General features: G+C 42.5%; 1 protein-coding gene across 1 annotated transcript; it reads left to right on the top strand.

Moving 5' to 3' along the window:
* Nucleotides 1–1,443: 1,443 nt before the first annotated feature.
* Nucleotides 1,444–25,218, top strand: HSPA4L (heat shock protein family A (Hsp70) member 4 like; the record flags this gene model as incomplete). Its single annotated transcript, XM_084263306.1, has 19 exons — nucleotides 1,444–1,550; nucleotides 5,428–5,485; nucleotides 6,944–7,084; nucleotides 8,576–8,698; nucleotides 10,208–10,307; nucleotides 12,000–12,133; nucleotides 13,064–13,308; nucleotides 13,395–13,471; nucleotides 14,660–14,811; nucleotides 15,329–15,435; nucleotides 15,830–15,963; nucleotides 17,166–17,368; nucleotides 19,718–19,819; nucleotides 20,315–20,452; nucleotides 21,299–21,424; nucleotides 22,658–22,765; nucleotides 23,813–23,932; nucleotides 24,259–24,420; nucleotides 24,858–25,218. 19 exons carry the CDS (start codon nucleotides 1,444–1,446, stop codon nucleotides 25,050–25,052), a joined length of 2,532 nt encoding a protein of 843 aa, XP_084119432.1. The 3' UTR covers nucleotides 25,053–25,218.
* Between the last annotated feature and the right edge of the window lie 2,075 nt (nucleotides 25,219–27,293).

Raw genomic sequence — 27,293 nt, forward strand, 5'->3', positions numbered from 1 at the left:
CTGCTGCAATACCTTGAATCACCGAGAACTGGTTTTGTAACAGGGATTGAAATACCAGAGTGGAAACCTGAGCTGGGGTTTGTCTCCCTGACTACCGCAGGTGGGACTGGACAGAGTTTACCTGTCTGTTCCTAATGCCAGTAAGGAAAATGAGGTTGGTTAATTGTTTGCACCAATAAATAGTAGTTGTGTTACAAATAACCCTGTTAGTGGCTTCTCTTGCTTCTGGAGGTTTGGGAGGGAAATGGCATCTGTCATCTTTGCTAAGACAATTCTAGTAGTGAAGTCGACCATTGAAATAACAAATAGGATCAAAACACTTGACAGGGATGCGAATCTGGTTTAGCACTTATTTTTAGGCTCTCCAGTGGAACAAAATTGTGCAGAACAGTGTCACATGCTGTGTTAGAAAGAGATCATACTGCTGTGTGAAACTGAGATACCGTTTTTAGAAGCAAATAAGTACTTAGGGAACTTTTCCAGCCTCTGGGTACAGAGTTTGTAGTTTCAGACCTCCATGCTTTAAATGGCACCCATAAAAATGGGGGAACAGCAGTATTCGGGTTTCAAGGCAGGGTTTTTTCCGGTAAAGAAAAATGCCTAAGCTGCAGGGTGCTTCTGGGAACATGCGGGCACATCCTGGGAGCAGTGCGTGCTGGCACAAGAGATGGACAAAGACAGGACTGGATGCTCCAAAGCCTCTGCCCATCCCTGGCTCCAGGAGCAGTGCCCACCTGTGCTTCGGATGGAACCACCCAGGTTTCTTTCTGGATGCCCAGCTAGGCATTCCCTCTGGAGCCAGCGCCGCAGTTCTCCAGGCAGCCATGGCTATCCATGTCCTCTCTGTGCTGGGCAGGGTGGCAGCTGTGGGACGCTCGCATGGCGGCCGGCCGCAGCCCACTCCTGTGGGCAATGCGCAGCTGCAAAGCTGATCGCGTTAATTGGCCTAATCACTGCCCGGCCGTGGTTGCACCGGATTTTTATAGTCACGTTAAATTACGTCGTGTGGCAATCGACTTCCAGCTTAACGTGGCAAGCGAGGGCCCCGCGGGCGCGGCTCTCCGGCGGGCACGGCGCCGCCTCCCGGCCCTGCAGGGCGGCTCCTTTAAGCGGGCGGAGGCGTGGCCTGGCGGGGTTCTGACGTCCGGGCGCAGGGTGTCGCTCTAGATAACGCCTTCTCCATTCCTTTCCAGATCTTTCTCGAACGCGCGGCGCCCGCAGCCAGCGCAGCCCGAGCCTTTCCGGAAAGAGCCGAAGCCGTTTACTGGCGCCTGGCGGATTCCCCGCCTGCCGGCACAGCGCGCCTGCGCAGAGGAGGGCAACTGCCGGTTGGTGGCCGGCGCTCCGCAGTGGGGGAGACGGGCGAGAAGCCGGGTCCCAGCAGCCTAGACGGTCGCCGCTGCCGGTGTAGTCGCGGGTCGGCGGGAAGTACCAGACGCAGCCATGTCCGTGGTCGGCATTGATCTCGGCTTCCTTAACTGCTACATCGGCGTCGCACGGAGCGGCGGTATCGAGACCATCGCCAACGAGTACAGCGACCGCTGTACCCCGTGAGTACCGGCGCTGCCGGGCCGCTCGCCACCCCCCCCTTCCCCTTCCCCGCGCTGTACTGGCGAGCACAGCCGCCCCTTCTTTCCTTCTCCTCTTCCCCACCCGGCGGCCGGGGTTCCCTGAGGCGGCTGGGCGCTGTGGGGCGGGTGGAGTCGCGTGTGTCCCCGTAGGGCCTTGTCCTCGCCGCGGCCCGTGGGCGCTCCTCGCTGGGCTCTAGCGCCCCGGCGCCGGCTGCGGGAGAGGAGCGGCGCTCCGCCGGCCGGCGCAGAGCCCCCGTCAGGGTCTGAGGCTTTGCGGCCGTTCGGGAGCCCTGTTCTCAGGGCACAGCAGGAATGTTGGCGGGGAGGCGCAGAAACGCTTGTGTCGGGGCAGGAGGCTCCCCGAAAAACACGCGTCCCGGCCCCCGGCTTCTGACTCTTCCGTGTCCTTGAAATACCGCGTTGTGCTGGGTGTGCCGCACGGCTCTTGTGGCACAATGGATTATTCCTTTACCATTTTGTGCTCCATCCTTGTAACGCTTGAGTTCGGCGTAGCGAGGATCTCGGCTAAGTGCACGCGTATCCCCAACTCTGGTCACCAGGGCTTGAAGCGTTTTCACTACCGATTTGGTGATGGGGAGGTGGTGAGGCTGAGGGGGAGGTTGATTCACCGGGGAAGCAGGGAAGTGGCGCGATGGGTTCCCTTTTGAACCTGTTCTGACTTGCACCGCGCTGCATCTGCTGGCCGTGGCATACCGAGGTCCTGCAAGAAAGAGGGGGGGGGGAGACGGGGGTGGGGGGGGGTGGGGGGCGGACGGACGGACAGCGGGCAACGGCCGTGATGATGGGATACGCAAGAGTAGGTGGGGATCTTTCTCTCCTGTTTCTATGGGATACGTCTAGGATTTTTAGAGCTCCATCTGTGCGTAATTTTCAAGCCGTGTTTAGGAATTCGCATAGTAGTTGTAAAAATCGGGGTTCGGATGGTGCTGCCTTTTAGAAAAGAAATTTGTAGCCAGCAGCAGAAAGCTGTTTCTGCCACGTGAGGCCACAGAACTTCAGCATTGCTGTTGTCTTGATCTCAGAGAAACGTAGGTTTTGTTTTAATACTGTCAGTATTATTGATTATGCTCTTTATTTTTTACTACTATGCAACATATACTTCTTATGTTAACCCTTTAGAATGCTTTATCCTTGAGCATGTTGTACGGGACCTTTCAGATTTCTGTGCAAGAACTGAAATTGCTGCCCAAGGAATTCTTAGGTAGCTACAGCTTCCTTCCCTCTTAGGGTGAAGAGCACTTCTGATTCTTAGCTGTTCTTGAAGCGCATCCTTTGCATTGCACACCTTCAAGACACTTGTGAAGTTACTGTGAAAGGAGTGTAAAGCACAGTTAGCAAGGCAGTATATGGAGTGCCCAGATACTTAAAGGCAGTAGCTGTCTCCCTTAAAGTGGTATTTTTCCTGGCTCTTCCTTTTCTCCAAAATGTAATACAGGAAAACATTAGTAACTTGCTTTTTAATTCTACTGTCTTGAAGAAAACCAAGCAAGTAAGTTAAAAATATTAGACTTATTACTGTTATGGAAGTCTGTCACCATAACCAAAAATTCAAATAGGCTTTGAGTGACGTAGGCAGGTTGAACTCTTAAATCATCAAAACTTTTCTGCAAGCTACACATAGCAACACAGTAAATGAGCTCTTTATTTATATGTTCCTGTAGAAGCGCTTATGTCATTTAAGTACTTGAAGTTAACTAATAGTTACCATTGATTGGTTATGTCTCAAATACTTGAGACTTGCTTGCAGAAATAGGAAGAGTTAATGTTTGTTGTGTCTGTGCAGGGTAGTATAAAAATACCTGAACCTGCTCTGGACAAGGTAGTACGCTTTGATGCGCTGTGTGGGGTTGTTAAGCTGTGCAGAGATACTGGGTTAAGTACTAAAGATAGGACAGTCTTGGCTGTGCTCTGCAGGGCTAATTGCTGTTGCTGGGCAAGGCTAATTAGTGCAGCCAGCTCCCAGTTTTGGAGCTGGTTCAGAGATCTGGGCAATGCTAGTGTGAACAGTACAGTGTTAGTGTAAGCATGCTTCGTTCACACAGACAAAAACTGTATGGACTTACAGAATGAATGTATTATCACAATTTAATACAGCACTCGAGTCATAAATCCAGTGCTCAGGTTGGTTTTGGGCTGGTTTTGAACTGGGAACTCCAAGCCTGTTGCACGCGTTTTGCTCACACCAGGTGTGTTGAGCTCATGTCAGATGGCCCTTTGTGGTGCTGTGCCTCACCACTGTGGTTCTGTGGAAAAGCAGTTAATTGTTGATAACTCATAATTTCTTAGTAACTTTTTCTCAGGCTGTGTGTAATTAGTGTATTCACAGACTGTAATTAAAATGAAGAGGTAGCACCTTCTTCGAGACAACGCGTGGAGAGGATTGAAGTGTCCCTCTGGTGAAGAGTTGCTGCCTTTTAGGAAAGACACTGCGATGTTCAAAAGCTCACATCAAAGCAGGCTGAGGGTCTGGGTGGGGGATGCAGTTTGCTTGCATCCTTACTGTCAGTGGGCTTCCTCAAAAGCTGACCTGGATACAGTTGAAGAGTTCGGAGCCAAGGAGAGCACAATGTGGGGTTTTTTTGACATCTTTGCTTCCCAGCCAAGGGAGGGAGAGGATATCCATCCCCTCCCATGTCCTGTAGGACAGGCATTGGCAAGTTCGTAGCTATAAAACGAGTATCTCGTGAACTATTTGCACCCTTCTGAAACTGCTCTTTTGTCAGACTTTTCCCAGTTATTACAAAGTGTAATTTGGATCTGTAGTGTTAAGTGATGCTAGAAATTGTAGAAGACGTTTGTGAAAGCTGAAGTACGTAATTGAAAATGTAGGGCGATGCGTTGTCTGTTCGCAGCAGTTAAATCTGGAGAAGGTTTTGCGTGTTCAGTGTGGTGTTAACAGCAGAAGAGGCTGCTAGATAATTCTGTCAAATTGCACGCACTGGCCTCGTTCTAGAGATGATGGAGAGGAGGCAGGAAGCAGTCTACTGTAGTGACCTTCATGTATTCATTAAACAATTTGAACCGTAGAACATCTGTGTTGTAGCTGTTACTTATTACTGAATGGTTTTAGCCTGAGATCCTTTTTGGAGAAGTTCTATTTCAAATTCTTAAGCAAAAGTGTGGCGATAGTGACCTCTAAAACAAACAAGACTTTCTAAAGACAGTAATGAGGTGGCCAGGTGGTGGCTGGAGACAGAGGCAGCCTCTGTTTGGCACTGAGGAGTGCTCAGGGTTAATCTCAGAAGCAGCAAGGGGGCAGCTTCCCAAGCCCTTGGTGGCCTTTAGCCTGCTGGCAGTGTTGACCTGGCAGCCTTCAGTCACAGGAGGTGCCAGATGGCCTCAAGACCTGGGCTGTTCTTCAGCCACCCAAGCTTATGTGGAACTTTATTGTTGCCTCATGGTTATTGCTGCTAGTGGCGCTTAGGGATGGCTCTTTGGGTGGATGCAGTACTTCCAGGCTTCAGGGTTGTCGAGTCAAGAAGACCTGACTGGTTAAAGTTCAGGTTTTCAAATCAAATGTCACAAGCTTCTTGGGTTCTAAGCTGTGACCCAAAAGTATTAATTCCTTACCTTCATGATAAGGTCTGTAGAGTGTGTGAACTTCTAAAGAATTCCTGAAATGCAATTAGAATGAGAACAATTGAGGTTGCTTGCAGTTTCTAAACTAATTTGCAAATATTAAAATAACTAGAATTCCACTGCAAGTTCTGGTGCTTTGTGCAATGATGCTGTTAAATACCTGCTACTTGAATTTTTGTGGGTCTTCTAAAGTACCTTGGAAATATTTTATGATGGTTTATTTTAAAGGATAATTTTTTTTTCTGGTTTTTTTTAGAGCATGTATATCTTTAGGATCCAAGACCCGGGCCATTGGGAATGCAGCAAAGAGCCAGGTAAATGGATCAAAACCTCTCCTACTAGTTACATAAACCTCCCCTACTAGTTACCTGACTTGTTGCTTGTTGAACTGTAGGAAGAAAAGGAATGAGTAAATTTGTTATTTTTCTGGTTTACCATAAATTTTCTGCAATAAGTATACATTTCACAGTAACAGTTACTGCTTCAACAGTGCATTCTTTGTATTAAAATGAAAACAATATTTCTGCATAGTTTTGTCATTCAGAGTAAAAAATGAGACAGTATAAACAGGCACCCTTGTTTTTTCCCAGTGATTTCCAGTATATTTTTTCTTGCTTACCTCTGGCAGCAATAATAGTGTTAATAATTAAATCTTCATTGGGGATGGGTAGGAATACTGTGCCTCTGCTTCAGAAACCTTGAAACCGAAGTTGAATAACGGAAGTTTGGTACAGATATTGGTTGTTGCATATGATGTGGACTGAATGCATCTTAGGAATTTACTGTCTCAATTTGGAACTTAGAATACGAGTAAAATTTCTCTAATCCTTTGTAAACGCACTTGCAGTCTAGGAAATCCTTCCTTTGGAAGGAAAATACGTAAAAATTTATAACAGCTGGTATGAATCTACAAATTCAAAGTAGATAGGATCTTGCCCTCTTTCTTTGCATCCATGCATCATGTTAGCATGCTGAGGATTTCCTTGGAGTGGAGGTATCTGGAAATGTGCCTGGTGCATACAAAGGTAATAGAGCCTCCCCAGCAGTACCATGACCAGTCAGTATATGCAGAGTATATGCCTTCTGGGAAACTTTATACTTCTTAGCAGAGCTCTACTGGTGAGAAGATGTCCTGTTAGTACTCTTCACAGCTATGAAGTTTGCTATTAAGACTAGTAAACTGAACAAATTCATGTTGGAGAGGGTTACCCTAGAGTGGTTTCTTAAATAGTGTGTTGGTTTGGATTTGTTTATTTGTTCCTTTCTTAGCTTCAAATTGTGCTGTTGAAGTATTTAGGCTGAGACTGATGAGGGGGGATAGGTGTGGGGAGGCTTTATGCCCAAATGGGAACTAGTTAGGGGAGAACTTTAAAGGAAGCAAAGTGTGTTAGTTGAAGCTTTAAGGTTAATGTAGGTAATAACTGCGTTAGTTCCTGCAGACAGCCAAGGCAGCAATAAGTAATGTGATCTTTTGATACTGCATGCTGTATCAGAAAGCTCCTCTGAAATAATCAGTACAGTGAAAACTGATGGCAGTGAGCTAGTGGAAATGAAAGAGGGAAGTAACTTGACATTTTTTTCAGTGGAGGCCATAGGCTAAAAAAACAGATGCATCTTTCTGCCCCCCAGTCTGTGGTTCCCAGTAAACGTGTGGGGCTTGGCATGGGTCTTCTGTGAGCACAGTACTGCGAACAGCACAAGGATTCCTTTCTGGATGGTCCTCTCTAGTCTGCATTTCACAGGTAGCTAAAAATGAAACTTGTTTTCCACAGATTGTCACAAATGTAAAAAATACATTGCATGGCTTCAAAAAACTGCATGGAAGAGCATTTGAAGATCCTTACATACAAGCTGAAATGGCCAAACTTCCCTATGAACTCCAGAAGATGGCAAATGGCTCTGTAGGAGTAAAGGTGAGTTTGAGCTTTGTGCAGCATGTGTTTAGTGGTAGAGATGAGCACTTTTGGCCTTTGTCACTTACCAGTCAGCCCAAGTAGGAAGTTCATTTCTTTAAGAAAGCTCTAAATACATTCTTAATCATTTTGAAAAGAGATGTCAGGTGATAAGCAATACTAACAATATTTTTGCTATGACTCTCATTTCTCCTTGTAATTCATTCACTTCTGTAAGTGTTTGTATTACATACTCATGTCTTCTAGTAATAAGGTAGTGTAAAAATGGTATTATCCTGTCTGCTATACAGGTATGCTATGAAATATTAATAGCTCTCATCCTCCAAAAAGTTAAGCTTGTTTCATTCACCTTCAGTAAAATTGACAGTGCAATAAATCTGTTGTTACCAAGAGATGAAGAGCATTTTATTCTCTGCAGGAATATCTGCTCTAGTGCAGTGCTTTCTCAGAGGTGTACACTGAGGCTTCTCATCCATTGTAATGGATGTGACTGCTTTCTGCAGTCACATGAGTAGCTTTCACCTTAGCTTGCTAGGTTGATCTTCAAATGTGTATAATTACAGTATGGGATGATTAGTCTCATCTGAGTCTAGGTCTTAGAGATATGCAGACACCAAGATTCAGGCAAACAAGATAATGCTCTGAAGCTGTAGTCTGAACAAGTTATTTCCTTACAAACTAAATGGCTCGAAAATACTCTTCTCAAAGTTCAGGCTTTTTGGTTTCAGCCTCTGAAGGTGTCTACCTTTTCAATTTGGATGAGGAGTGCGCTTTGGAAGCAAGTCTTTCAGTCGTCCTCACTCAGTGACCTTTTTGAGTTGCTTTCTGGCAAGGCTTTATATCACACAGGGTGAGGTTTTGTTCAGTATACTTGCTCTTAGCAGGCTAATGACCAGTGTAAATAGAGCTGCTGATCATTTCTCTGAGTTCCCCTGCACAGGGATGGGATTGCTAGAGACACAGCAGTCTGTCAGGAATTCAGGATGTGGAGCCTCATATGAAGTCTGAAGATGCAGATGTGATTCCCTAGCAGGGCAGGACTGTTAGAATGGCCTTGATTGCCCCTTCCCTGCCTCGTGTGCTTTAATGACCCTTGCAGGAAGCAAATGTTCCTTGGGTCTGCTTCAAAACTTGTATTTTTGGCTCATAGTAGGACGAGTGTGATTTTATGTGCATTATGCATTTGTCTGCTGATTATTTTTTTAATAAAAATAAATTGTGTAACAAAACTATTGCAGCATTGTGAATAGCCCCTTGAGGTAACTCAAGCTGTTAAGTTTTCCACAAAACAATTTTCAGCTAAAAGGAAGTTATGATTTGTTGAAGGTAGTGTAAATCCATAGCACCAATTGATGCAGAGAGTTATTTGTGTCCAGACCCTGGAGTTAAACTTGTGTCTCAATGCTCAAAATGACAAAGAATGTCCAAGTCACACATCTTAGGGAAAAGTTGAGATGATGTGTTTTATGGCATTGCAATTCTCTCTTTCAGGTGAGGTACCTAGATGAAGAGAGACTGTTTGCGATTGAACAGATCACAGGGATGTTACTGGCCAAACTTAAAGAGACTTCAGAAAGTGCTTTGAAGAAACCAGTGGCAGACTGTGTGATTTCAGTAAGTTGTAACGTGTTTATTGTAATTTTCTCAGTAGATACCTTTCTATGTAAGCTACTACCATAGCCATGGTGCAATGGCAAGACACCCAAGTCCCCACCCTAACGGGCTTTTATTACAGGCTTTTCCCAAAGAGAATACTTCTGTAATCATGTGTCAGAAGATGGAAAACCTGTTAAAGTAAAAGTATGTTTCCAGAAAGGGCATACTACTTAAGCTGATCCAGACTGGTTAACTTAAGCGCTACATACAGTAATCCTACAGTAATGACTGTAGTTCTTCTACAGATGGGAACTGTCCTATGTGTCAGGTTACCTTCCTCAGTTCTAAAGAACCTTCTCAAATTCATGTTAGATTTCTTTGTTACATCATTGAACGCTGCTGGGTTGTAGTGTAGTTCAGGGTTTTCTGAACTTTATGGCTCTGAGGGTCATCCTGGTAATTTGAGAAGCCCAAATTACCTGTGTTTGTTTGAAAAGGTAGTTTCATTTGGCTGGTTTACTTGTGTTGGGTTTTTTAGCCAGTGTCCTTGCCCACAGTGGTGGAACAGCTTAGAGTTCCTAATACAAATCCTTAAATACCTGCTTTTCACATTTTCTTCTACAGTCTCGCCTCTGCTCTTGCTTTGCTGCAAAGTGTGGGCATGAAGTGTTGGGGTTATCCCCTCTTTGTCAGACTGAAACCTGGCAGCTGGAAAGCTGTATGCTTTAGCTGTTAGAAATTGGCTTGGGTCTTTTTCCTTTGGGTTAAATACAGCAGCTTTCATAAGTGTTTGAAAATTTCAGTGTCCCTGGGATGTTCATACCAGCACTGTGCTGTTACTAGGTCTTCAAGACACAGAGAATTCCTCCCACACAAGCAAGGGTCCCTAGTAGTAGACCATGATGGTACTCAATGAAATACAAGATGGATGTAGTTTTAAGTGTTAAGCTTGTCTGAAGGTGGAGATAGACCAACTGATTTGAGCCAGTTTCTAAACAGGCTCTGGTAGTGCTTTGGCTGGTGTCAGTGGAACCAAGTGCTCTAGCACACTGTAACTGGCACTGTGGAAGAGGTGGTAACTGCAAAATGGATATGAATTCAGCTGTAACAGTGTAGTTCAGCACTGTGTTTTGTTCCAGCGCTGCCAGTGCTTCTGCAGTAACTTATTTTGGGGCTATTGATTATGTTGACTTGGTGCTATACAAATGCTTTCAGAACCTGGTAATGATTTTAAGATCAAAGACTTAACAAAAGAATCTGGAAAACATTTTTCAGGTTTTTTTGGTGACTAAATCCATGTTCTCTAAAACAACTGTGGATGTCACGTCACTTTTTGTCATTTTGAAACTTCAATTAAAATACTGTTTGCTGAATTGCCTGCTCTTTGATTCAGACTTCCTTATAAATCTGAGGTTGGCTTGTAACAGTTTCCAAAATCTATAGGGTTGCTTAATGGGTAGGTCTGACTTGTTTAAATGAAAAATTCTGTATTTTACAACATCCTGTGTGATTACTTTTTGGAAACAGGTACCCAGTTTCTTCACTGATGCTGAGAGGAGGTCTGTAATGGCAGCTGCACAGATTGCAGGATTAAATTGTCTGAAGCTGATGAATGAAACTACAGCAGGTAAAGGGCAGCAACACTTTAACCCACTCAGGCTATTGAATCTGCAGGGGTGATGATGGCCACCTGTTACACAATTAGGAGCTTGGGGAAAAGTCATCCAGGCCAGTACTGCCCTATCCACCTTGGGAGCTGGAAACACTGCAGCTCTTTTGGTGGGCTGGTGGTACCATGAGATCTGGTGAGAGTTTGGGTTTGCTAATTTGAATACCGTGCCAATTAAATACTAACCTGCTGCTGACATAAAGCTGGTATCTGTGGGTACCTCTGCTGCACTGTGGAGATGCAGCAGCTGTATTGGGAAGGCCTGAGCTTCTGGATCTCTTTGTGATCCAGCTGGGGCGTGCCACTGACCTAAATTCTCACTTGTATTAAGTAATAGTATAGTAACCATGTTATCAGATGTAACCTGCACCTGTCTGTAAGATTACAGTAAACAGGATTTCATGTTGGTGTGTAGTGGAGACTTCCCATTTTGTTTCCAACTTACTGGAAGACAGGCATGCTGAAGTCAAAATAATCTCATTAAAGTATTAGAAGAATTCTTTTTTTATCATATATATTGGAGATAAAATACCTTGAAGGGAAACTGGAAAATGTGTAATCCAAAAATTTTTCAGTTTTAACTGCTTACATAGATGTTTTAAAAGCTGCTCCCACACAAACTGTGGGGTTTTTCCACAGCTTTTCTGAAAGGCTTGCTGATCCTATTTAGAACAGCTTGAACTTGTGTGACTTTTCAAAATAGCCAAATCAAGTCGAGCCTAAGTCTGTGAGGTAATGACAGTGTGAATCTGTGGCAATCCTGTCAGTTGTAACATTGGCACGACTGTTGTTACTATCAAGTAATTTGTTTACTTCCCACTGGTTTTGGTGGAGTCTAGGGTAGAGTATAGAAATTCATCACACTTCATGGGAACTCACTTGGAGTCATTTATATCAGGAATTCCTTTTCTCTTGTTTTCAATTCTCTTTGCTTTTTAGAAGTCTCAGCCAACTTTTCAAGTGAGTGCTGATAGTTAAATTTGCATTAATTAGGCTTCCAAAATATATTTCTCTCGAATTTTGCAAAGCTGAACTGAAACAATACTGACCAAAAAAAAGCATCTCAAGAGAGAGGTGCAGGCATGAGGCTTAATCTGTGCGGTTTCGTGAGTTGTGTTAACTTGGTTGCAGCCAGAAATACGAGGTGATGCCTTAGCAGTGTTAAACCTGTGTTTGACATCAGTTTCCCCCCTTGTAGTGAAAAATGTTTTCAATATGTTAACTTAATTTGAGCTGCTCTATGTATTAAAACTAATTCTAAAACAGAGGCCAAAATAACCAATCTGATACATCCTGGATCTAAAATATAAATGTGCAATGGATGGTGTGTGTGCTGCAGACGTGAAGGTAGTGCTTTCAGGGTGTGCAGCATGCAGCTAGTGTGCAAAAGAGATGTTAGGTTTTGTTAGGATACTTAGATGTCCGTCATGAATGAAGGTAAGGTAATTTACTAGTAAAACTGGGAAGTGTGGCAATTCCTGATGGCCAAAAAGGTCACAAGACCTTTATGTTTTAGTTGAGCAAAGTAACAGAGGTGCTAAGAAAGAGCAAACGTACGTAGTGCCTGCCTTCTGACAGCACTTGCAGTGTGTACTTCACAGTTAGAGGTGTACAGCTTTCCTTGAACTTCTGTGGGTTGATGTGTTGCAGTTGCGCTCGCCTATGGAATATATAAGCAAGATCTGCCAGCCTTGGAAGAGAAGCCAAGAAATGTGGTCTTTGTGGATATGGGGCATTCTGCCTATCAGGTTTCAATCTGTGCTTTTAACAAGGGAAAGCTGAAGGTAAGTCATGCAGTAAATGCCCATGTTCCTGAAATACTTCATTAAACAATACTCAAGGTACTGTGCTTTGGAAATAACATTTTTTTAAAATGAGACAAATGTCTATAGCAAGTGATTTTAAATGCTGAGTACAGAAAGTATCTATTACTTTTTTGGCAAATCAATGTTTTTTGTAAAAATGCGGAGATGAAGTGTCGCAGAGTGTGTTCTGGAAAGCACTTGACAATTAAGCAGACTGCACAGGTTTTTTGTCCCATTACAACACTGAAATAGCTGCATATTCCGCTCACCTCATAAGCGTTGCAGTTGTGCAATTGATTTATCTATGGGAAATGGATATATTCCCCAGGTTGCTCTGTGATGCCGTTCCTTCTGCTGTTCATGACAGTTCAAAATAGGAATTCAATAGGATGTGAAGTAAAACTGAACAGCCTTTGCTTCCCAGCTCAGATATTTGTCTGTGATCTACTGATGGCTGAATGTTTTTGTGAAGTTGTCTTTGGCAGCAAAATGTAGTCATCTGAAGTCACAGGGAAGGCGGCGCGGTGAGGTTTTCTGTTTTGAGTAAATGACACAGAACTGGTAATAACATGGCAAAATAGCTGTCCTACTCTCTCTTTCTGTAGAGAGCTAGTAAACTGCGTAGGCGCTGCAGCGTGATAGAAAATAGCATAGTAGATGTGATAGAAAATAGCATAGTAGATGTGATAGTATTTTATTTGGGGAGGGCAGAAACTAAATAATGGAGTGCTCTTAAGTTGCTCTGTCTGGCAACTGCATAGAAGATGGTGAGAAAACCACAAAGAACTTTCTCCGTATCAAACTGTTTTTAAAGGTCCTAACTTACAAAACTAGTGTCTGGGTGAAAGCTGCCCCTATATCTAAACATTGGCTTATAACTTGGATCTTTGTTCTTTCACCTCTGTGCAGGTCTTGGCCACCACGTTTGACCCTTTCATAGGCGGTAGGAATTTTGATGAGGCTCTGGTAGACTACTTCTCTGAAGAATTTAAGGCAAAATACAAACTGAATGTAAAGGAGAATCCCCGAGCGCTACTACGATTGTATCAGGAATGTGAAAAGCTCAAGAAGCTCATGAGCGCAAATGCTTCGGACCTTCCGCTCAATATTGAGTGCTTCATGAATGACCTGGATGTCTCCAGTAAGATGAACAGGTACTGTGTTATTTTCAGTGAGGTGCTTTGAAGTGCAGCCTTGAAGCCCTGTTGTAATGCGAACCTCACTCTGCCTCTTCCCGCAGAGCTCAGTTTGAGCACCTATGTGCTGCCCTTCTGTCCAGAGTGGAGCCTCCGCTAAGAGCAGCCATGGATCAAGCTAGTAAGTAGGAGTTAGTTTAGGTACTGCATTTGGCTCAAGAAAGTAACTAGTACCCAGTTATCCTAGAGCTCTTTAATGATTATCTTTTTAATATATTTTTGTATTTATTAGAATTGCAAAGCTAAGTACTGAAAAGTTAAATGTAAGTTCCATTCATATGCTTGCCATGTATGCATGATCCCATTCCTGCCTTATCTACTGCACATGTCACTCTGCAACCTTGGTTTACTGACCCTCTTTCACCCTATGTAATGGAAGAGGTTGGCACTCTGAAAGATGAATTTTATTGAAAACCAGAAAGCAACCAAACCAAAATGATGATGAGAGAAACTGTTGCTCTTTACTGCAACCGCCTGGCCAGCCTGTTCCATATGCAATACATATTTGTCCTCACTGACCTGAAAATTTGGCAGTATATTCTTGAAATAAATTATCTGAAGCATGTGCAAATAACAATCTTTTTTTTCTGCCTAATGTAGTATAAAGGAGAGAACATTAGACTTTCACAGGAAAGATATATCCCTAATTCCAGCTACTTCAACTAAAAGAAAGAATTGTGCTTATCTTGTGCTTGACTAGAGAACTAATACAGGAAGTAAGAACCTGAATAACTGCTGAGCAGAGCTGTTCAAGGGCTGACAGTTGAGATGGCTTCATACACATATCTTGAATCCCGAATTAAAATGTTAGCCTGCAAGCACAGTCTAATACCTATTGTGTATTTGTAGTGAAGAGCTTTGCTTATCTTGATTTGCAATCCAAATTAAACCAACTGTAAAACGAAGTGTATTGGGGTTTGCTTCTGTTCTTGTGTGGGAGGGGCTGAGGCATCATCCCTTAGCTGGAGTAGTGCAAGGCTGCCAGAGGAAACCCAGTGACATACACGTGAGTGTGTGTGCACCACAAAGGGGATGCACAGGGACAATGTGTTTTGAGGAACAGCTGTCCTTGATGATGCTTGGCTTCTGCATTTTCCAGGGTTATGCAACTAGAAATCCTGGTGGCCTGCAGTAGAGTTTGAATAGGGCACATCATGGCAAGTCTGGCTTCAAACATCTTGTTGGCACTGTTGAGTATATTCAGTGCTTGTTACAGTGTTTAGATAATAAAAGAACTCTTTGTTTTTGTCCAGAGATAGCTTTGTGATACCCAGATGATAACTCCAGGCAATGCACTCTTCTTTTCTAGAACTTCAGCGTGAAGACATCTACAGTATAGAAATAGTAGGTGGGGCTACCAGAATTCCAGCAGTGAAGGAACAGATCTTCAACTTTTTCTGTAAAGAGATAAGCACCACGCTAAATGCTGATGAAGCTGTTGCAAGAGGCTGTGCCTTGCAGGTATAGTTTTTGAAATTAAACCTGGGTATTGTTTTGTTAATACGGTGTACTCATGAAATAAAGCTAATGGAAAGCAGAAGGTACTACAGCTGAAAGGAGGTGCAGAGGCTTGTTCTGTCAACAGCTGGTGACAGTGACCTTGTTAGAAACTATTGTATTACACTTGGTAATTGCTGCTCTGTCATGTTAGATACAGATGGTCTGTATCCTGAGACCTGTTAAATAAATCACCTGATTTGCACTTGTTCTGTTTCTGTTCGGTCACTCAGAAGTTTTGCTGGACGTCTTGTCTGGCAGTGGCTGGAGGAGTAGCATCAGTTACTACAGCTTAGTGAAGTCTTTCAGTTCAGTTAACTTTCTGCTGAGCATCGAAAGAGTTTGTTGTAAGTCCTGTGATAAGCAGGGCCACCACATGACCCGTAGGAATTGCAGCCTTTTTGCATGTGGGTATTAATTACTGTACTTGCTGTCAATTTAACTGTGTGGACATAATAACATTTTGGTCTCTGTTTTCTAGTGTGCAATTCTTTCCCCAGCTTTTAAAGTGCGTGAATTTTCCATCACGGATGTTGTTCCTTATTCTGTTACATTAAGATGGAAATCATCTTACGAAGAAGGAACAGGGTAAGTTGTATGGTGCCTACTACAAGGTGCTTGTGTGCGTGAAGAAATAAGTTGAGCTGTGGGAAAGACCAAACCTTGGACTTCTAAAACTGTCACCTGCCAGACCAGGTTTAATGTTCTTGTTTTGCATTGTACTTCTTGATTTCTGATTACTGCTTAATAATTGGAAATACATGTAATTAAAAAGTGTTGGTGTCAAGCTCCTTAATATTTGATATGCAGTAGTCCAGCTTTGAGACCTAGAGGCCTTCAACCTGTAACTCCTGTCACAAACTGACTTAACCAAGCAGATCAGTTAGTTTAGCTTGGCTGCACATTAGTAACATGTCACAATTTTGATTATCTGTTGTGTTATGCTCAGTGGTTTAACCCTACTTAATATTCACTGCTTCAGGGAGTGTGAAGTCTTCAGTAAGAACCATGCTGCTCCGTTCTCAAAAGTAATTACTTTTCACAAGAAAGAGCCTTTTGACCTGGAAGCTTACTACACCCACCCACATGAAGTGCCTTATTCTGATTCCAGAATAGGTAAGGACCTGTCAATAAACCCCTTACACCCAGCTCCTGTTGGTAATGGGAAAAATGGTTTTCCATTGTCTAAGAAGACCTTAGTTCTGCGTTTCCTAAGTTACAAGAAAGCTTGGGTTTTTTAGGAAGGCTCAGCACAGTCGTCTTCATTTAGATTCAGTGATCAAACAGTATCGACATCGTCTTTCAGCAGATGCTAAAAAAATTTCCTTTCTTCATTGTGTCTGTCTTTACTGTTTCTGAATGTTTTGTTAAAACAAGGAGGTACAAAGAGTTTAGTGCTCTATTCTCTGGTCCTTTCAACCTCTGTGAAAAGGATAAGGATCTTATGTGCCCGCCAGCCTGGGTTTTTCAAAGAAATCAGATCAAAGGACCTGTTAGCACTAGACAGTTATCTGTCCAGGCAGGTATCTGACATGTCTCTTTCTGCTAATCTGAGAATGCAGGCGGTAGGTTTTCCTGGAACTCGGGCATCTGTAGCAAAGTCTGAAGTATTAGATGGTATGAGTAAGTTATAGTGGTGACTAATACTACCTTACTTGTAGTTAGTAGACTCCTCAGGGTCTCTAATTCAGTTGTATTTACTGATTTGTGAATCACACACAAACTTGGTGTGCTACCTGTTCAGCTGTCTGTGCAAGAAGTCTTTCAGGAGAGAAGGGTCTCCTCTTTGTGGACATGGTTTACACTTAACTTTTATCTCCACATCGTTGGAAATCTATCTACCTCAGTGCTTCTAGAAGCCTTGATAAACACTGTTCATTCTCCAAAACATGTAGTGAATCCATGTCACCAAATTCAGACAGAACCTTTTATCTCTGCTAATGTATTTTTCAGTGCAAAGTTTGAGTTACGTGGATGACAAACTATTTGGGATTGAATCTGAGCAGTTTCTTTAGAGTGATGGTTAGAGAAGGTAACAGAGAAGTAGAACACCTAGTAAAGTGGTACTTTGATTCTTACTTAAATACAGATACAGCAAAACCATCTTACTAATTCACAGTTAACTGACAGTAATTGGGGAGCCAGGTTTCAGTTTATCTAGCTGCAGCTTGCATTGTACTTAGTTGTCAATTCCAGTTTCCAATTAGTTTAATTGTTACATGAAGTTGCTATTGAAAATAAAGCCCTCTTATTTCTTTTTTTCCTCTTCCACTATTCTTTGGAACAACAATTAAAAAAGTCTTTGGGTTTTTTTTAAGGGCGTTTCACTATTCAAAATGTTGGTCCCCAACATGATGGCGACAATTCCAAAGTGAAGGTGAAAGTGCGTGTCAATATTCATGGCCTTTTCAGCGTGGCTAATGCCTCTATAATAGAGAAGCAGAACATAGAGGGAGATCAGAGTGACATGCCTATGGACACTGAATCATCGAGTAAGAACCAAGGCAGAGATGATGAGCTGGTATGTAAACTTGTAAATGTCTACACTCCTTGAAATTCTGACAAGAGAGCCAATAATTAGAGATTAAATCATTGTGTACAGCTTTTGACAATAAGTACTACTCCACCCTTGTATTAGTTCTTCAGTTATGTAACACATTTCATGTTTATTATGGTGATATGTGGCACTAAGAAAGCAAAAAGGAATGTAAACCCAGCTTCTAATAGAAGCTTTGATTTTTGTCATTGTTCCTTACCATCTCTCTACTAGTTGTGGAGTGTAAGTGTTGCTCTCAAATAGTGTATTTAGTGACCTCTGACAGATGAATGTAAAGGTTTGGTTTCCTCATGTATGGTGCTTGCAGTGAGTAACAAGCATGGTATCACTTACTATATGGAAAACATGGTGAAAGAAAGTTTATGAACAAGGGCACTTCCTTATGTATTTGAGTGTTGGCAGTTCTTACAAGCCGGCTTGTAAACCCCTAGGGGGGAATTGCTGGAAATCAATGCAACAGCTTTGCCATTAATACTGAGAAATTAACAAAATGATGTTCTTCTAGTGCAAGAAGGATGGACTTTCTGGGTAGTGCACTGCATGCCTAAAGCAGGCTGCACAGCGCAGTGAGGTGCACCCATAGCATTTAGGGCCGCAACATTGAGGGCTGGGTGTCAGGGCGTGCTTTGCAGCTGGGAGTGGCACGCCCGCAGTGGCCTCCCCAGCCTGCCTTTGTGCTCGTGCTCTTCTGCAGCGTGGGGTTATGTTGCAGCTCGCAGCAGGGAGAGATGAGAGCACTGAGAAAAAGGAAGATGGTGGGAAAGCTGCTGCTTTTTGCTCCTGGTGTCTTGCTGAGATTACAGCTGCTCAGCAGAGTGATGGTCTTGCAGCCTGCCAGGCACCCTGAGGGAGGCTTTCCTTAGAGAGGAAGGTTGGGTAGACTGTAAATACTTGGTGGCTCTTAGGAGGAAGGTGTCGATGTTTTTCCTGTCGTTATCTTTAAAAACTTGTCCTTAGCAGTTTTTCCCCACTTAAGTTGAATATACTACAGGAATTAAAGCAAGTGGTTACACAATTAACGTTACATAATTAATTTAAAATGTTTGGAAGTGCCATAGCTGGTGTGTAGTGTAATGGGTGTACTTAGTGCAGGTGGGGGTTACTAAGGTGAGTACACTCTGTTCAGTACAAGAGTAACCACTTCCATCCTCAGGTTTGCAATTTGTAGTACTGTGGTTCACCTAACACACCTTCTGTTTTATAATGGTGCTTGTCAGCAGTTACCTCTCGTTACTGAGGATGATACCCCCGACTCTGAGGAGGTTTGTGGTGCCTATATGTATTGTTTCCTCCCCGCTAGCTTTTCTGCCTAGGCAAAGCAGTTCCTGCCTGTTGGTGCCTTTTCTGTGTGAACAGTAAGAACAGTAAATGAGGAAATATTTTCCTACTCTGAAGTGACAAAACTCAAATTCGGTAAAAGTAGCTGCCTTATTTTCAACTCTTATCATTAAAAATTGAACAAATCAGTTAATGTAGCTAAACTGCAACATCAGCACCTGTGCTAGACTTTGAAATCCTTAAATACCTTTCTTGTTAATTCTGCAGAACATGGTAAATTGTTATACATACATGTAATTTGTGAATCCAGGCATCTCCATTCCTTGTGATGGAAGAAATCCTAAACCTTTCAGACCTCTGTACAGCTTGCTATTGTTCAGTGCTCTGGATCTCCAAGTACTGGAGTCATCCTGGAAGCTTCAGACTTGCACATTACAATGTTACTAAGGGTTTCACAGTGCTGATGGGGAAACTTACTACTTAGACATGACTAATTACTTAAGATCTGTAAATTGAAAATAAGGCACAGGTGAGCTACAGACAAAGTGAAACTTTGGTAACTTTGGGTGGCAGGGAGGGAAGTTGGTTGTGTATTCCAAGAGGCTACTACAGAAACTCATTTGACAAGTGCAGGTAACAATTGTGATGACTAAATTGCTTCTGATTTGGATTACAATTTTGAAGTTTTGGCCAAAAATGACAGGAAGATGAAGTTCTGGCTGTTCCATAGAGAACCTGGTGTTGCCTGTGGTGGTGGCGTTTATAGAACATTCTTTATGCACATTCTGTATGTAGTTACTTCTAATTTAAATGGGGTATTCGCGGGGCTTAGTTTAGTTCTTTAAGAGGGAACAGACATAAAGATATTAAGAAGTGCAGGCAGAATAGAATTTAATTTGAGAAAGACAGGAATGCAAGTACTATATCAAAATGCAGCTGTTTAAATCCTTATAGTATCTTTGATTTTCTATAACTGACATCAGTCTTAAAATGTACAGCAAACCTTTGTGTTCAGTTATGTCACTCTCTCTCTAGGATAAAATGCAGGTTGATCAAGATGATGGTTCTCAGAAAAGTCAAGCTGAGCAGCAGAACCAAGCAGATGAGGAGACTGAAAATGCAGGAACCGATACAAAAGTTGGTATTCAGTATTGATAAGGAAATGTAATGTTGCTTCCCTTAGACTTTTTTTTGCCCAGTGTTCTTTTAAGTCATTAATCTTAGAGGAGTACAGCTAGATTGAAAGGGTTAAGGTAGGAATCCTGCCTTAACACTTTGATTTTTCAACATAGTATGCAATGAAGACTTTGAAGTAAGCTTCTGTCAACATAGTTTTACAGTGAAGATGGAGTCCATGGGAACTTAGAAAACATAAAGACCACATGGTGCCTTTAGCTCTTGAGCTCTTGCTCTTGAGTTCTTGCCAGCTCTTCACATTGTGTTCAGAGGAACTCAGTTCTACTGATTTAGTTGAGAACTAAGGTTGTGGTGATTCTGAATGGCAGAGGAAAAATTAAATGTTAACCTGTTAATTTGTAGCTGTTGTACTAGTTTCATTTGTCTCTCTTTGAGCATAAATGTTGTCATATTTTTGTTCTTGAAAGTTCTTTAACAGTGTAAATCTTTTTACAGGCTGCTTCTGGAGACAAGCAAGATCAACCAGTCCAGACGAAGGCTAAAGCAAAAGTTAAGAGTATTGACCTACCTATACAGGCAAGCCTCTACCGACAGCTGGGACAAGATCTTATCAATCGCTATATAGAAAATGAGGTAAGCTGCATAAAGAGATGACCACTCAAATTAATGTCACTCTAAATAGATAATTCTTTGCAACCATCGACTTAACTGATTTAGAGTCCCTTGGGGGTTTGTCATTAAGTCTAAGGGATTGTTTCAGTTGTTTTTTTTGAGAAATTGGTAAGTTTCACTAAACTACCCAGATGTCTGAGTTTGACCCCTTAGTGTGTCATTACCCAAAGTACTGATCCTGTTCCTAGGCAGGCAGTGCTGAGGGCAGCCAGGAGAGGCTGCACGGTTCAGAACAGGGCTGCTAGCTGTTCCTGCCTGACCTGATCCCCGTCAGGAGTAGCATTTGCATGGTTTTTCTGTGCTTAACAGAAGCTGTGTCCTTTTGCCCTTCAAATCCTACACCAGCAGGGAAGCGTTACAGTGTGCTGAAAACCTGCCTTTCTGAGGATCCTTTCTGGACTTGGTGGGTGTGTCTGCGAAGGCCCCACCAGCACAAGCTCCTCTCAGAAAGGTGGTCAGTCTGAGGAATCAAAGATGAAATTACTTTTATAGGACAGAGTGATTCCTTGTGACTCGTGAACTGGAGTTGAGATTTGTCCCTGCTTTGAGCCCTGTCTGTGGCAGTCAGACCATAATTCACAGCTGATCTGTTTATGATGAAGCATTTGCCGAACAGCTTCCAAATACGAACCTGTTCTGCCCTGTTCCAGTTCTGCCTGCAATAGAAGGTGACGTACGCAAAGGTGGAAACTTGGTAACTGAGTTGGCAGGCTTCTGCCAAGTCCCATGGTACAGGTTCAAGGCAGTAATCATCAAGCCTGACACTTGAAATGCTTCTAGTTTTAAATAAGCTTTTCTCTACCCTAGGGAAAGATGATGATGCAAGACAAGCTTGAGAAGGAAAGAAATGATGCAAAGAATGCTGTTGAAGAATATGTGTACGACTTCAGAGACAAACTCTGTGGAGTCTTTGAGAAATTCATTACTGAAGAAGTAAGACTTGTCTATGTGTTTCAGCTGTTGGAAAAGAACTCCTCTGTGGTGTGGGTTTTGTGGGGGCTGCAAGAGTCTCTTGGACTCACTGTGGAGTGAATCCAGACTACACTTAGACCTGATGTTTGACATGCAAGCATGCACAGCTTTGCACATCTTTATTGCCTGAGAAGTTCCCCAGTGGCAAAGAAGGATTCAGGATGCAGGCAGAAAGTAAAAATCCTGTGGTGGGGGTAGGAAAGCAGGACAGGGCAGATACCACGACCTTCTGAACAGTGTGAGTGGGTAGGAATAAAATGGAAGTGTGTGGGGATGGACTGTCTGTAACTGGTTTACTGTCTTGTTTTATTAGATGTTGTGCTTGAAGATGTGGTCTAGAGGTGGACTAGGCAGTGTTAGGCTGTGGTTGGCCTCAATTTAAGGTCTCTTCCAACCCAGGTGATTCTGTGAATAACTTAGAAATGTGATTCTTTGACCACCTAAACATCTGAGGAACAGGTGAAAAAGCAAGCTGTATGCTGGGCTGTTGCAAAAGCAGCGTTGGAAGTTCCAACACTTGTCCCATAGCCATTTCTCTGTTACAGTCATCTAAATACAGGTGGCTGGGACACAAGCAGTCAGGTGTTGGGACAGCAAGTGTCCAGCAGCAGTTCTAAGATGGGCTTTCTAATTACCTGGTCATCAGCCCAGCAGTGCAGTCACCCTTCTAGTATCAACTCAAGGGTGTGAGGCTGTCTTTCCTGTACCAATTGTGAAACCATCTCTTACATAATATACAGGGATAGATGATATCTTTATTTCTGAATAATTAAAGATTAATTCTTTGTTTGTAGCTGTAAAATGATTTTAACTTCAACTATATATATAGTTGTCCAAAGTTGTTGTTCTCCTGCTGTCAGAGAACCAGAACCTCATATATGGAGATACATTCTTCTCATATGTACAGCAACATTGAGGTGCATGTGCTTTCTTACAAAATCAATCCTGAAGGTAGGGAACTCCCACCAACTTCACCTGCAAATCAGACAAGTAGGACTGTCCTGCCTGTCTTACCATTCTATAAAATCTTGCCTTTGAAGTCTGTTAATTACTGTTTTCCTTTGTTATCACTTTGAATGCTTTAAACTGATGAAACAGTCTCTTTTTGAGTAGGGAGGTTTCTTTGTGCTGAGGGGAAAAGTCACATTTCCCATGTTTCCGTCTGAACTAGAGTATCCCTAACTTGCCTTGTAGGATTCAAACAAGCTGACCTTGATGTTGGAGGACACAGAAAACTGGCTTTATGAAGAGGGAGAGGACCAGCCAAAACAAGTATACATGGATAAGCTTCAGGAGTTAAGAGTAAGTTACCTTCTAGAAAAGCAGAGGCTGTGTTTGGTGTTGGGGCCACATTTATATACATAGATGGGGCTAAGTAAGTAAAGCTCGTAGCGCGGGGGCAGAGGTGTGTGCGCGCTTGTATGGGCTTTGTAAATCCATGAACTCTGACCTCTGGACGTGCATGGTCTGTCTGGGTGAGGCGTAGGTATGAAATTAATATAATATTGAGAACCAGGAAATAGGTTTTTTTGATGTCAGTTGTGATCCTGATTTCAAAGAGAATCAAAATGCAGCAGCCTGTCTCTAGTGACAATGAAATCAATTGCTGGGGGAGTTTTTTGACAGTCGTGTTACAATAGGAAAGAGGCAGTTGGACTGCTCTCCCAGGTATTCAGCATTAGGCTTCAGAATAGATGTTCTGCTTTTCCTTTTTCAGTGGTCTCCTAGAACTACTGTAAAACAGAATTTTGATCTGGTACCTAAAGGTAAAGCTTGAAGAGCACTTTAACAGTAGCTCCCACAGTAGTATTTATTTGGTAATGACAAAAAGCTTAAATGAGACTATTAAAATCTCATGGCTAAATGTGAATTCTGAAGAATGGCAAACAAACTTACCACACGCAGAGTAACATGTCTCTAGTTCTTGGGCTCCAACTGTTTTCTCTCAAGTCAGGTTTTCTTTGGGGGAGGGATAACTGATGGATAACCACCTTCTTGCCTGGATCCCAGTATTGAAGAGGATTACTGAGAGCAGATGAATGCTACTTAAACCACCCCTGTAAATCCTGCCTCGTTCTCTTCAGAGTGCATTGCTGCAAAAGCTCTTTGTTCTGTAAACTGCAGAATGCTCAGCATAATGAGGACAGGCAGCACTCCTGTGTTTCCTGTGTTGAAACATCTGGGCTTTGTTGTTTTTGTTGCTGCACTACAGCAAAAAGCAAAGATTAAACTTTTGGATGGGTATGGAAAGGAGCTCAGGGCAGCCTTTGTTCCTGTGCCATGTTTTATTCTTAGACCAGACTGAAGTGAACTTGGTTTTTGTCAAGATTTTTGTGCTTACGTTTCTAGAAATTTGGACAGCCTATTCAGGAAAGATACATGGAACATGAAGAGAGACCGAAAGTTTTGAATGAACTGGGAAAGAAGATTCAGCTTCTCATGAAAGCAGTAGAAGCATACAAGAATAAGGTAGATTTAGGGACTGAACTATTATATTTCAAGCTACCATTGTTTCTGTAACTTAAAGAACTGTATATTTGACTGGTAATCAAATTACAGTAAACTTCAGGTGCTTTTTTCATATAGCTTCATTACTAACCTGCACTTCAGCAGGGTGCATTTGATAAAAGAATTTCAGATGTCTAAAAACATCTTAACATTGTTCCACAGTCATTGTCTGTGCAAAACACTGTTTCTGTAAGGCTGTAGCAGTGTTACCCTGTTTTGTGTCCTTGGAAGTCTCAGTGGGGTAAGAAGCCTGTATTAATTGATGATACAAATATCTCTCTCCTAAGGATGAAAAGTACGATCACCTGGATGCCGCTGAGATGGAGAAAGTTGAAAAATACATTAGTGAGGCGATGAATTGGTTGAACAGCAAAATGAATGCTCAGAACAAACTAAGCCTAACTCAGGATCCAGTGGTGAAGGTGGCAGAAATAGTGGCAAAATCCAAGGTAAAAGTCACTGTACACGTTGTCTTTTAAGTAAGCTTTTCTTTATCAAGATCGTGGCCTCTTAGTTAGAATATTGCACCTGCAGAGATGTTAAAGCTATTAAAAGATCCATACAGAGGGAGCAGCTGTTTTATAGGTCTTGAATTCTGGCTTCTGATTTATAGCAGTACCTCTGTATAAGCATTTTTAAAATAACCCAAATTACAGCACCAGGCTTGGTGGAGAACAGTTTCCATATGTGCTTCATCAGATTGGAATCTCTTTAGCTGGTGAAAAGTTTTATTTCAAGTTACTGGACTTGACAGAATTGAGGAGTCTAGTCCCTGGAAACTGAAATTCCAGGTCTTTATGAACCAGAAAGAAATCTGAGTGGTTCTAGTTGAATGCAATTACTGTGCCCCCAAATCAACTTGTTCTCTCACTTCTGTTGCAACTAGGAACTAGACAGCTTCTGTAATCCCATTATATACAAGCCCAAACCGAAGGTAGAACCCCCCAGCGATGGGCAGCCCAAAGCTAATGGTGAACACAATGGACCAGTGAACGGACAGAGCGGGAGTGAAACGAAACCGGAGCCAGCGAAGGACAATACTCAGCAGACCAAACCACCTGGAGAAATGGAAGTGGACTAAATCTTGCATTTCTTTAAGATAGTGCAAGTAACCACAGGGTCCATTCTTTTTGTCTGGTACACACCTCAGATGTTTAGTTATTCTTAGCCACCCTTCTGTCATTCGTTGCTGAGTAGTTTTGAAAGTGTTTTATATTAAGTACACTTCTGATGTTCATTTCCACCGATGCTGCTTATGTGGAGCTTTAGCCAAATGTAGATTGTATAAGTCAGTTTAAGCTTTCCCAATATATTTTATATCAAACATACAGAATTGATATATAAATGGCAACAATCTACCTTATTTAAAGCTTTTATTGTGGATAAACCTCAGCTCCTTTATTCAGGAAAGGATACTGTATTGCACTACTGATGCTCAAGTGTAGATCTAATTGCATCTTTATTTTGGGGAAAAAATATTGGAATTGTAGTGGCAAGACTTGTCACATGAAGCACTGACCTTTTCTAGTTATTGTATTGTTATAATTTAAATATGAAAATAGAGGTTAGTTGGCATACTAGTTCATCTTGCTGATGTACCATGAGAATTGTATGGTCTTTTTCATATAAACTGAATAATACAAGCTTAAACTCTTTTAGATTCCCATTCCACTACCGATCTTAGTTACAGAACGCGAGCGTAACGGCCCTGCCACATACTGGAATTAAACGAATGCTCTTGGTGCACATGGCTGTACATCATGTACTGTGCTTACGGTGATAGTACGAAGGGGTAGAATATCCAGGGATGGTTGCATAGCTTTCCCTTGAAAATGTCATCTTGCACACATTGCTGTTTCCCCTTCTTTTGTTTTGAATGGAATCCCCACCTTGTGCTGGGGAGGAGAAACAGGAATTGCTCTTTGCAAGCTGGGTATTAGCACCCCGACTCTGAGGTTGCTTAAATGCCATTTGTTGCAAACTTGAAAGAAATGCTGAGATCTTATTCAAGCTTCAGGACTCAGCATGTTGTTTTGGCCAAGTATCTGTACAGGAGAGCTTACGAACTGGATATTAATACCCCAAAGATGGAATCTACTTGATGAGCTTGTGTAGCTTACCAGCTGTCTTTGGTCATTGACTTGATCTAATGAAAAAGTCTAATGTATTGTACAGTTGAGTTACTGTTTTCTTTGACACTGCTTAGACATTGTCAAGGTCAGTGTATGTTGATACATTCTGAATGCTTCTGTCAGTCACCGAGGTACTGTAGCATTTGCTGGAGAAGTCACTTGCCTTGGAGCAGCTTTTGGATTACCAGAATAGGAACAAGCTACTCGATGCCAAGTGGTTTCTTAGTCAAGTCATCATAAGAGACTGAGATTAGTTGCAGTGTGATGCTGCAGTGACTTGAACCCTATTACGGAACTGCGCTGAGGTGTTCAGGTGTTAATGGGGCATTCTTGTGGCACTTAGGTACAAGCTTGTTCCTGTTGGAAACAAGCGACGTTTCTGGATCTGGCCAGCATTTTCTCTCTGCTGTGCCCTTCATGTTAAAATTTTGTTCATACTGCAGAGTAGTCTGTGACCCAAGCAGGAGTTGGTAGAGGTGAACTGTACTCAAAATAGCTTCGCAGAGAAAGGAAGCGTCATTCACAGCTGTACATAAACCTGCTGAACTGTATCTTCATGACTGACATGGAGTGACTGAGATGCACGTACTCTGCTGTTCGTCTACACAATCAATTGTGGATTGAGTTTACATATTTAAAGCCCTTGAACAAAAACTGAGTGACCTTGAAGAGAGCTGCAGCTACTCTGGAATCTATTGAATTCTGCTGCTGTAGTCCACGCATTTGGCACTGAAGGTACAACTGTACTTCAGTGTCTGCTGATGTCAGCTTAAGTCAGGACACGACTTGAACTAGCTTTGGTCCTGTAGGCTTGAGCATCATATTTTCATGGCTTTACTACAGCAGTGTTAACTAATGAGTAGCATTCTTGAGTATGGGCTTCCTAAAAGCCATCTACATGTTAATTTGCCTAGCAGCCTTCCTGATACCTGGCAGAGGAGCTCAAACAGTGGAAATTGCTGTGTAAGCTCTCCAGTAGCTAAAAGGTCATGTGTAAGAACAGGCTTCTGTTCATGGTCATCAGATGCGTAATACTAAGTTACAAATGTTTGAGGCAATTCTTATGCATAAAGGCTGGAATAAAAGCAGAATATGGTTAAGACAAGCGATTGTAGTAAGGTTTTCTTATGAGAACAGGGGTGTGTGGTGCTGTCCTGCTCTGTCTCTAGATCCTTGGTAGAAGGAATGCT

Source organism: Gallinula chloropus, assembly GCF_964237585.1.
Source record: "Gallinula chloropus genome assembly, chromosome: 4".
Classification (NCBI taxonomy): domain Eukaryota; kingdom Metazoa; phylum Chordata; class Aves; order Gruiformes; family Rallidae; genus Gallinula; species Gallinula chloropus.